A 12547-nucleotide genomic window follows, 5' to 3' on the forward strand; every position below is an offset into this window, starting at 1 on the left:
TTTTCTGGACCTATAAGCTTGCATTGAAAAGGCATGCAGACATTTGATCATTTTCAGTTATATGCTGCCAATATTCAAAGGAGTCCATCAAAGCAAGATAAAGGATGATTTTGATAAGGAGTGAATAATGGTAGCTAGGTGACCCTGCACATATAGAGAGCAAAGCCAAACACTGTAAAAGAGGAATCAAATAGCCTATTCATTTTTTTGGCAATTAAATATATAGCCTATTCATCAACTATGTTTTACGGAAAGAGGAATATAAAACTCAAGGCATATGAACAGAAACAGAAAATTAAGTTATAAGAAAAAGGGGGGAAAAAAAAGTGTCTACAGGAGTGGTAACTGGTAAATGCCTCTCGAATTCACCTTCTCAGGAGAGTGGAGGAGATTCCAAGAGGAAAGAAAATGAAGACAAGGCTGAGTTGCCCCTTCTACCATCCGAGGTGGGATATGGATCCTTCTTTGCTTAGTTTGTTCTATGGAATAGGCCCTCTTACTCTATCTCATGTCGGAGTAGATTACGTATGAATTTGAATACCCACAAACCTCTAAGAGGTCAGCTACTTAGTCGATTTGAACTAAGGTATCTCAAATATCAACTATTCTTTGACAGCTAGAACCTTTTTCACCCCAAAGTAGAAAATATAATTCCATCATCTTTAATGATCAAATCATCAGGCTCCAAAAATGAAACCTAGTTACTCCCTCCGTCTTTTTTTATTTGCTACAAGCACTTTTTCACAAAGACCAAGGAGGGAGTGGGGACTATTGACATAAATGGAATTAACAAAAAAGCAAATAGGTAAATTGTGGGACCTATGTATTATATATGGAAACATTTACAAAATCAAGAAGGGAGTGATGGCAAATTTGTAAATAAAGTGTGGGACCTATGTACTATATATGGAAATATTTGCAAATGTAGCAAATAAATTGAAACACCCCTAAATGACAAAATGTAGCAAATAAAAAAAGACGGAGGGAGTACTTATCAACTGTGACCAAAGCTTCTCTCTTTTCTTATAGCAGCTATTATCTACTGCCAGTCACTTTTATCCATCATTCCTTGTGTTATCCACATGACTATTTGTGAGTTGTGACCATAAACTTCTCCACAGGCGCAAATGTCAAATTGTTATCTCCTGTAACTTTTCTGATTCGTCCATAACAAAAGCTGCAGTTGGGGGAGGGGGAAACACTTCGAGACCAAGTGTTTGCCTGATAAATTCTTCACATGGGTCAAAGCCTTGATTCAAAAAATTGGTGAGAAAAAGGACATAAAAGCTAGGAGCTGAAGACACATAGGAGCTGCCAGTGTTACTAAATGGATTAACAATTAAGCTAAAAGAAATGTTTATCAAACTCAAGTTTTACAATAAATATACCATGTCCATGACTACCATTCACCTATATAGTACGTTTATCAAACTCGTTGCATATATTGAGTTTATTAACCTAAAGAAGTGCTCAATAAATAACAATTAGGGTTCATGAAGATAAGTAGATAACCAAGGATGCATCTGATATCATTCCCAAATGATAACCACACTTCGTACACAGATCTTGCAAAGCTCGAGATAAAAAAAAAAACGAGCTCCTGTAGGGTATAACACAACACCTTTTCAATATCTTTGCTTAATGGACTTCCGAGTTGAGGCACCATGATGAGCTCGAGCTTTATCAGTGAAGATTGGCATCTTACAGTAACTAGCAATGGAAGATGAGCTCCTGACTCCAGTAAATTGAGTTGCAAACTCACAGTTCAATATAAATGCCAGCAAAATTTCTCCTCAGCAGCTTCACAAGTAGCTGATTACAGTTCAAATCTCATTATTTGAAGTAGCTAGCAAAATATAATCTGACTAAAAGCAGTTCTTAACAATACCCAAAATCATAATACCTGTGATAGTGAAGTTGGTAGGGAGAGCCAAAATATTATAATTTCATGTCAGTCGAACATAAAAGTGAGATCAACAAAGTATCCAGAACTCAGAAGTGGAGAATAAGTTTTCAAAAATTACCCTGGTAAATTACGTTTACTTACCTCCAGATCAGTAAAATATTTCAAGTAATCCAGTGTGTTTATACACAAATAGAGTTTCCATGTGAAATAATATATCAGAAGCCTTATCCATAAAGCTGAAAATCAGTCTTTCACATTGCGTTTGTTTTTCCTAGTTCTGTCAGGAAAGCGAGATCGAGGTACTGAAAGGGCTTCTTGGTGCATTTTTTCCCACAATTCTTCAAATACACGATGAAACCCATCCTGAAACCAGTTCAGTATTTCTGAATGCAACAGCTGTGGATCTTCTTTCCATGCTTCTTTCAGCATGGCACTGCTGTCAATAGTTCTTGAATTAGTCCTCAACTTGCTTATAAGATTGCCCACACGTTTTTGGCCCAATGCTTCCGGCTTCAAGATGCTGCTAGGTGGGCTTGCCATGAACTTCTTGACAGATTTTAAGCATGGTAGGACTTGACCATCAAGCAAAGCATAAGCAAAGACAGTAACACGCTGTTGAACATCTTTGATTGGCACTTTGCTTAGGGGGAGTTCCCACAGGTGAGGGCCAAAATATGGAATAACGTAACATAATACCTGATCACAGAGAGGATCGTAAAAAGGTTTTGGATCTGTCAAAGACCCTGAATAGGTACACAAAGATCCAGCATGTTTCACCAGCCACTCTGACTTTACACTCGTTGCTCCATGTATGTATGGCCTTTTCGTACAGAGCATCTCATTGTACACCAAAAATTCAGGAGCTGCTCTGGAGACAGATGACGAGCGGCGAAGGAATACTGTTTCTTCAACCAAGGATGCCTGGTAGCGCATAGCATTGACTTTTCTATCTCCCTCTGATAACACACTTGCTCCTCTAATACGCTTAGCAGCCTTGTCAGCCCATCCAGCACATATAGCTTGGCATAGGATGTCTTCCTCATTTTCCAAGAGAGGATTCTTATCACAAGAGAGTCTCCAATCATCTTCCACATCTTTTATGGTTCCATAAGTCCACGAAAACTCTTGCTGCAACCCGCAATATCTCTGATTGAAGATTAATTGCAGTAGTTGCTTTCTCAATTGGGACATTTCTACCATAATTTTAAGGTGTAGTGTGTTCTCCTCACAAAATTGAGATGGGTTCTTAGATTGCTCAAAACACTGTAAGGTGTAAGCTACAGTTAAAGCATCACTCTTTAGGTTGTAGAATTTTGCACGAGAAAGGCCAGCGGATCTTTTCATTTGTTTCCTTGTTAACTTGGTTTGCTGGTCTCCGTTTTTCTGGCTGAGAGTACAATAATCATCTTCCTGCTCAATGCCCTCAGAATTGGACCGACTGCCATCAAACTGAAAAGAAAAAGGATTTGACGAGCTCAAGGCAGCAGCTACTGCCACTGCATAACCTAGAACCAAATTTGGTCGTACGTCACTAATCTCCTTTTTTGTGATCTGTATAGCAAGGAGCAGCAGCCTGGAATGCCGTGGGCTCAAGGGATATTGAGCCATTGTCTTGCCCAAAGGTGTAAGTCTACCCTCACCATCAAGTGCTTCAAGAGCCATTAAGCAGTTCTCAGCTTTCCCTAATGAGGTGGCATCTGGAGGGGTTGGGAACGGGAAATTTGCAACCTGAATCATACAGAAAAATAAGATGTAGGACGTTAGCACAGATGGCAAAGTAAAATCAGAATATACAACAAAATCAGACACCCAATGATACTTCTGCTTAATGAGTAGACCTGATCTATAAGAAACTTATCAGTTATATGCTACTGCAGTCCCAGTGAATCAAACTATTACCAATAAACTCTATGGTGATGAAAGATAGACCCAAGCTGGAGAACAATATGATAGTTACACTAGTAATAGCAACACCAAAGTCTTACAAGAATTACAAAAAAAAAAAATCCCAATTCTAAAGTGTTTGCACTATACTGAAGAACCAAACGCTGCCTGTTATAATGGCATTGTAGCATGAAAGCCTTAATCAACAATACGTCCAGGCAAAAATTCAGGTAAAAAGAAAATCCACTCTTAAAGATTCTAAACGCATATCCTTTTAAGATGAACAAGCTACACTTGTAAAAAAAAAAATATTAAAGGAGCTGAGGAAGTTACAGGTGCCCTGCACGCAATCAACTATTATTCCCAACGCCACCCCCACCCTCTCCCCCTTTCCAGTTCTTGAAACGCATCTGTCACCTAATTGTTTTGCTCACTTCACTTCCATAACCTTTAACTTTGGCTTAAGAATTCGAATATAATAAGCAGGACAACACATGCATCTCCAAGTGGAAACATGATTAAGACATATCTATAATCTTTATCACCAATAATGTACCCAAGTTCAAGCCATTACTACTGCTACTAGTGAATTGTAGCTTCAGAACAAGTATCTCACCACAATAAGGCCATGACTGTCCTCCTCATGTAGTATCAAAGACCAATAATGTACTCACAATACAAATTGACAAAGTTAACCTTCAAATCAGAACATTTGTCTCAAATATACATGTAGAAGTAATTGATGCTGAGGGACTGACCTTACTGATTCCCATGGATTTCATGAGGAGGATAACACCATCAACAGGAGTTTTCAAAATTTCAGGACAGGAGAATTCTGAAAATTGATTAGATAAGGCTGCAGAAGAATAGAGGCAATAACAATGACCAGGTCCTGTTCTTCCAGCTCTTCCAGCACGTTGAGCAGCAGATGCCTTACTTATCCACTGTATTTCATATGATTCCATACCATTAGAGGGATTGTAATGCTTCACCTTTTCCTTTCCAGCGTCGACCACATACCTTATCCCAGGAATAGTCAAAGAGGTCTCAGCGACATTGGTAGCAACAACAACTAGCCGCTCCCCTTCCTTGATTTTTTCAAAAACACGAAGCTGAGCAGAAGCTGGAAGCATAGCATAAAGAGGCAAAACATGTAATGGACCAACAACAGAACCCTTTTTCTCTCCTTTTTTCTTAGTCAAGCTGGAAGGCCAAATTGAGCAAACACCTTGGGTTGCAGAATTTATTTCTTGCCTGTTGTGTTCTGGTGTTGGCATTGTCTTTTCTGTCAAAGCTTCAAAGGCAGCCTTCAAAGAATCATAGTTCACATCTTCTGTGACATCCCCAATGCAATCATCCACTTCAGAAGTCTTCAGATCTTCAAAATCACTTCCAAAACCAGACTCACTATCTGACCCTGAACTCACACTAGAATATGCGTCATTGTTGTCTGATTCATCATGACACTCGTCGTATGAACTGAACCTGTCCATTTGTTGTTGTTCAGTTGAGCTTGCACGAGTATCAAGGGCTTCATCAATCTGTTTCATATCATACCCATCAATTTGGGCAGTGCCAGTCATTGTCGTTGTCTCAATCTCTGAATTAACTTCACAGCTTCCAGTTCCAAATTGCTTCGAAGCTTGACGAAGCATACGGCACAAATCCTCTACTTCCCTTTGGCCAGTAAGAAACACCAGTATGCCACCAGAAGGCAGCTTCTTGTGAATTTTTAAGACCTTCTTATAGGATTCACCAATATAGTCAGTAAGCACTGTTTTCTTTGAGAAGTGTGTTGTTACAGGAAATTGTCTTGTTGGAATTTTGATAACAGGTGGAGGTTCATGGAATATTAATCTTCCTGAAGTGAAATCCTCAACACGCAAGGTAGCACTCATCAAAATGAGTTTTAGAGGGAATAATATGTCTTCTGGTTTAATTTTTTCTCGAACGAGTACCTTCTGCTGATCCTCATATATTGCCTAAAAAAGGTGACAAATTCTCTAAGATGAAATTCGACATAAAATGAATCAGTTATCACATTGTGGCTTCTCCCAAGTCCCACAATGATGCGTATGATGCCATACTCATGCAGTTAAAGAACCTTGGCATACTCCTCCCTTCAGTGTGCAGAGTAAGCCACTTGAAGAAAGAAGTGCATGTATAAAGCGAGCTTCGTTGAAGTCGAGAAAGAAGCATCAAAGGAAACAAAACAAAGCTGGAAATAATAGGGACATTGACAGTAAAGTTCAATGCTCCTATAATTCTATTACATCAAACACTGCAAAAAAATATACCTGGCGTTGGATAATAACACGAGAAAGCATCCCAATGAGGATGTCTGTGTTCAGACTCCTTTCATGAGCCTCATCCAATATTATGACAGAGTAACGCTTCAACAAGAAATCACTCTGCGCCATCAGAAGAAAAGAAATAGTTATACACAGAAATAGAAGGAATCCAGTACATGTCCAATAAGATAAAACTTGATGCAGGAACAATTGTTTAACTTCATGTTTTGGATATGGCTTCTTTTGAGAATTAAGCATTTCCTATTAAGAGTTAGATGCTATTCTTAAAAGTGGGGTAGTAATCAAATTGGTGAAGCTAAATAACAAACTATGTTGCTGACTCGTCCCCAAATTTGGACATCAATTGGGTTTAATTTACATAGGGAATAAGAAAATGCATGAAATATTGCACAAAGATGGTAGCAGGAGCAGCATCAAATTACTTTGGCAAGTTAATAGCTATTATATTTTTTGTGTGAAAGAAGAACAGGTGCAGTGTTGAAAATGGGTACACATTGTTGTATTGCTAGCTATGAGCTGGCATTATTTTGTGTAGCAGCTTCCACAAAATAACAACACAAATTTTAACCTTTAATTATTAGTTTAAACTTTGACGTTAGTGGATTGGTGGGTTCAGGTTTGCTCAAACCATATCTTAGAATAGAGATTGTTTTTTTTTTCTAATCCTTTTTCCAATGGTGTTTTTTCATGAATTTTCCTTGTTAGGGATATTTTTCAAGTTAATTGGCTTGGTATTTCATTTCCAGTTTACATCAAATATTAGGTAAGTACTTCCGTTGTTCATTTATACTTGCAATGCTTCAACTTGTGCACTAAATACATTCTAAATTTTGACCATGTTTTTTTTATTAATATATAGAAATAAATATGGTTATGCCAAATGTATACGGATTTTCTCAAGAATTCAAGCGACAGCAAGGAAATACTCCCTCCGTTTCCTAAAGATCTTCCCACTTACTGTTCCTACATATACCAAGGAAAATCAAGTTGTGTGGGGCATGGTGTGAGTAAAGTAGGAGAGAGAAAGGGGTTAAGATAAATAAACAAATAAAAAGGGGTTAAAGTAGGAGAGAGAAAGGGAGTAAAATTGAATTAATAATGTAATGGTGGACCATATGATAGTGACATGAGAGGGTAAATAGGGAAATTTGTTTTGCCAAATAAGGAATAAAGCAAAAGAGGGAAGATCTTTTGGAAACACCCTTAAACGGAAAGAGGGAAGATCTTTAGGAAACGGAGGGAGTATCAAATAAGAAAAAAAGATTTGGCTGCAATATATACAAAGCTCAAGCAGGGTTGGGAAACTGGTCAGAACATAGTTACTATTTACATTTACGTTAGTAGTTGTTTCCTCTGTCAAAATGTGTAAACATAGTTACTATATTACATTTAGGGAACATCTCATACGTGCTAGGGACTTTGTGTCATTAGGAGAACAACAAGAAATGAGGCTAAAACTTGTTATCAAATGGAATTGTCGACAACAAAATGCCAAAAAGTCACCATATCTACATCAGCAAAGAACCTCGGCGCAAAATGGTTACAGATAATACACTTCTTAGCTCGACTCCAATTAATCATTCAATAAACCCATTCTTCTTAAACTGGAGACTATAAGAACAAGAATTCAAGAAGTATTCATTACGTACAATGTGCCATGGGAAATCACAACGAGCACTTGCATGCTAAAAGACCAAAGCTGTAGCAACATTTAAGTAAACTATGCTTGGCTAAAAGAGGAACATATACTTGCAAAATCAGCAAATTTAAATTAGAAATAGAAAGGATAGCAGAAACACATGCAGCAAGAGACAAGTTTTCTCGTCATTGTTATTCCTTTGTCCTAAGAGATATCTTGTTCTGTTCCATAATCTCATTTCCCTATTCTCATCACATATGTTCGGTATCTAGTCTTCACACTCATATGATTAAAATTTCAGAATTCGAAAAACCAAATACCTGCAGTTCTCGAAGCAAAATTCCATCAGTCATAAATTTGATGGAGCAGTTTTCTCCAATCTTTCTGTCGTGCCTGACTTGAAAACCGACCTCCTTACCAAGATGAAATCCAAGCTCATATGCTACTCGTTTTGCTGTAGAAAGCACAGCCACACGACGAGGCTGAGTTACACCGATAATACCCCTTTTCGTAGGACATTTTGCTGAACCATAGCCAGCTTCGTAAAGAAACTGCCAATTGCAACCCAAAAAAGGGGAAAAAATAAGCTGTAGCAAGAAATTATGCAATGTGTACAGGAAAGTATTAAGTAGCCTTTATCCTTCCCACCTGGGGAATTTGTGTTGTCTTTCCACAACCAGTCTCTCCACAAATAATCACACTAATATGACTGTTTATAGTTTCCATTATCTCCTGCTCCATCATAATAATCGGGAGGTCCCTTCTACCATTTTCCACATCCTTTGGTCGTGACACATGTACCACAGTAGGGGTGATTTTAGGTCCTATGATGGGATCCGCTCCTACATATCTTGTTGCACAAGAATCAGCTCTAGACTCACCATTGAGTTCACCCTGAAACAGTAGCCAGATTTACTAGTAAGGGTCAATGCTGAAATAGATTTCAGAAAAAGAATTCTTCTATATATATAAAGAAAGACTCTTGAATAAGTGGAAAGTTGGGTAATATGATAAATGAAAGGTAAAAGCATCACTATACCAGAACAGTCAAGTGAGTGATCAGACAGTAAGTACATATCTGGCTTGTGAGGAAATTCAGTTCACATTCACACTACTAAATAGCAAGAATTGAAACATAAGTTCTCAAACTCATCAGCCATCATATATCCCAGTGAGAAAAGAAGAAAAGAGACTTCACAACCCATATAATACTAACGACGTTTGCTAGGCAATATATGGTAGTAATAGCATTGAGATTGTATGTAATTTATCAAGGAAAGGATCATGTCAATATTCATGGTAATGCAATTATGAACCAAACATGTCTTTTTGTTCATATAGTCTCATCAGTTATTGCCATATAGAGAGACGATATTGCATGGTCAGGGTAATTCATGTACAGCTTGGCATCTGTTTGACTGTCTACTTCTCTGAGGAAAGAAAACATGACAGAGCTTGGAATGAAGCTCAAACAGAGCATATGGCATCATGTGTGTTGCTCAGATCTCCCTACATGCAATTGCCAAGTTTATCAAATCCCCAAACCAGAACTACAATCTCAAACTATTCAAAGAATTTCACTACTCTACTGCTCAATAAAGGATGTATCAATTAGGTCATTGACCATTTAGCAAAGCCAGGTGGGCTTTCCACAAAACAGATTTATCACAATATCACAAATAAGATTATCATATAAACACTTATCACTCCACAGTAGTAGAAAGTGACAATTTTCTATCAGAAATTCCTTATGGAAGAAAAAAAGCTTCTTAACAGCTCTCCTGTATGACGCATGACAGCTAGATGTTAAAAGTTTATCTTGAGAAAAAGAAATAATGATTAATCAGTCTTATTGATAAGCATCCATACAAGCAAGCTGATATACTAACCACTGCAGCTACAGTTTTCTTGTCACCATCAGGAGGCAGAGAGGCTGAAAAATTTCCAGCGTCCAGATTAATGACTTTGCAGCTATCTTCACTTGCTACTTCCTCAATCAGTCCATTAGGCTCGGTTCCCTCATGAGGCACTAAGTAAGTCGAACTACTTCTGCTTACTCTTTTCATAAGCACTGGTTCGAAGCAAACCTTCTCATCAGCAATCTCCAGTGGAGAGCTTTCAGAAGCACCAACTTCACCTTCACATGAACGAACTTCCATTCTCTTGGTACCCATATCACTCACTGGTACATCTAAACCAGCCTTAGAAAATTGCATAACCCTCCTTCGCTTTTGCTGCATAGTCTCTGCCTGTCAAGAAATAAGAAGCAAGCGAGATCCTTGAGCAAAATACATCTGATATGATCTCCCTACACTACCTAGGTTCCAAACATATAGGTAGCATCTGAAACTTTTCCTTATCGAATTAATTTTTTTGACGTCTCCGTCTTTCACCTGGCAAAATCATTTTCAATATTCGTGTTGCTTTGTTTATCTGAACAAAAAATATCATTTATTACAACAGATTCAAACACGATTATAAATCAATCTATTATATGACATATTATCATTGGAGATTGTTCCTTTTACTAGATTATTCCAATAAGTTGATGAGGCCCATGGTAATGGTATGCAAGTAAAACAAACAAGAGAAGATAGATAATATCTAAATTGGAGCTGCAAAAACAAGATTGTTGACTAAAACATGAGGCATAACATTTCAAAATAGGAGTAACTAATCACAGTATGCACGAAACCTTACCTGGCCAATGTTCTCAGAGGACCATAGAAGCGAATGTGCATCATCACTTATCTTATACTTCCTGAAATCACACATGTAAACACTTAACAAAGAAAAAATCAAATCAAATTCTAGTCATCTAGGAACAACAAGAAAAGCCATACTCTAAAGTTTCCAAGCTTTTCGACAACATTAGTTGATTTTTCTTCTCTTCCTATATAACCACACAAAACCAAAGAGAAATAACATCACAATACAACAACAAAGCCTTAATCCGAAACTGATTTGGGTTCAGGCTAACATGAACAGTCGTAATAATCACTACCGTGACATATGAAACACTAAACTTTGACATAACATCACAATATAAAAATATAATTTTTTTTATATATAGAATTACCTCCAATTTCTTTAACTTCCTTTTCTGGGAGTTGCTCAACTTTATAGTCTGACAGCTTAGCTAATATATCCAGCAAACAGCATAAGAACACATTCAGATTGAGGAAAATAAAATCTAGAATTTATTGATAAAATAATGTGAACAAATTAGCAAGATTACCTTACCTTAGAATTGAATTTCTCTTTACGAGTCTTTGTTTTAGGTGGCAATATAAGTGCATTGCTATCACCTAAGGAAGAATCCATGCTACAAAAATGGCGACATAGGAGAATTATAAGCTTGGTACATTATTCATTGAACAAAGAATTTCATATTAAACTAATTTAAATTTGCAAATTTTGTAAAATTAAAGGTTCAATCTTGCCATCTTCGACCCAGTGGATTCAGGATTTCACCCACGTGGGTTCGGAATCGATGAGACGTTAAACAAAAAAAATCAAATTCAATTCAAGTTTGGAATTACAACCAATAACTACGGGAATGACTTCTTAAATTACAAAAATGACAAGGACAAAAAACTAGAAAATCATTCTACAAGTTTTCATACTCGAAGATTGATGATTTAGGCTTTGTAAAATAATAAAACTTCTCTTGAACTTCATTATGAACACTACCAATATTACCACCAACATGCTTTTCAAATCTTTCAATTTTGTTCCAACCCCTAATCTCATAATCATGAATACTTAAATTAAACAAATAAAACTTCATTTAACATTAATCATCCCCTCCATAATCCAAATTAAACTTCAATAATCAAATTCACCCAACTAATAATCTCATCGCAACAAAAATCGTCTAAACAAGAAGATTTATCTAAGGAACAAAACAAGAACCTGGAAAAAGCTTCTGCAATTCGAGCCTCTTAGCGTATGAGTGACGGAAGCTCACTGCCTCAGAGGTTCAAAAGCTGTAGGTTGGGCACCGTTAGGGTGATATGTTGTTTAACTATACGGCAATACCTAATTACCTATGTACTACTATAAAATACTACTATGTGGTTTAAGATTTTTTTTAATGTAAAAGACCTCAAAATATAACACTAATAGATAAAAAAAAAAAAAATGAATGGACCAGGTTTATAGTAACTTATTGTACACATAAGAAATTATATAATATAGCTTGTTTTCGTTTGACATATTTAGTTTTCATTTGATATAATCAGTTTTTGTATGATATAATCACTTTTTATATAGTCAATTTTGATATGACATAGTCAATTTTCTAATATAGTCCGTTTTCTTATAATATAATTGGACCTTTTTTTCCTAATATAGTTAGTTCTTGTGTGATAAATTCAATTTGGGTGCATAATAAATTATTGTAAACTCGGTCCACCCAGGTGTATTGTAAAGATAAAATTACTAATATTATTTTTATTACTAGCCTTATATATACAATATAATTACATGATATTTGAATTATTATTAGCCTTATATTTTTTTGTTTGGATTGAGAGATGAATTGTCCTACCAGACACTCTGAGAGTAAGGGGAGGATAATAAAATTTCAACCCTCAAAATGCCCCGAGTAGGAATTGAACCCTCAACCTCAAGGTTGGAAGACACAATCCTGACCACTAAGCAAAGCTTATTTTGGTATTATTACATTATATGTATATGTTATATTACATAATCACTCTGAAAGATATAACAAATATATATTGAATTCAAATATTATTATCCTAACTTTTATCATTGCCAAGTAGTACATAAATTCTCCAAAAG

General features: G+C 36.5%; 1 protein-coding gene across 6 annotated transcripts; it reads right to left on the reverse strand.

The window, feature by feature from the left end:
- Positions 1-1318: 1318 nt before the first annotated feature.
- On the reverse strand, positions 1319-11812 carry LOC104895787 (ATP-dependent RNA helicase DEAH13). 6 transcript variants are annotated; one of them, XR_790361.4, is made up of 12 exons: positions 11657-11812; positions 10985-11066; positions 10821-10880; positions 10585-10634; positions 10442-10502; positions 9631-9990; positions 8390-8635; positions 8062-8292; positions 6088-6201; positions 4549-5772; positions 2048-3634; positions 1319-1812 (listed from the first exon to the last, which is right to left on the reverse strand). XR_790361.4 is itself a non-coding variant. In XM_010682385.4 (11 exons), exons 2-11 carry the CDS (start codon positions 11063-11065, stop codon positions 2150-2152), a joined length of 3912 nt encoding a protein of 1303 aa, XP_010680687.1. In that variant the 5' UTR covers position 11066; positions 11657-11812; the 3' UTR covers positions 1319-2149. The 6 variants fall into 6 exon arrangements, 4 of the variants coding, with proteins under 4 accessions (XP_010680687.1, XP_010680688.1, XP_010680690.1 ...); XR_790360.4 differs by having other exon boundaries at positions 1904-3634; XM_010682385.4 differs by having other exon boundaries at positions 1319-3634.
- Positions 11813-12547: the final 735 nt, after the last annotated feature.

Source organism: Beta vulgaris, chromosome 6, assembly GCF_026745355.1.
Source record: "Beta vulgaris subsp. vulgaris cultivar EL10 chromosome 6, EL10.2, whole genome shotgun sequence".
Lineage (NCBI taxonomy): Eukaryota > Viridiplantae > Streptophyta > Magnoliopsida > Caryophyllales > Amaranthaceae > Beta > Beta vulgaris.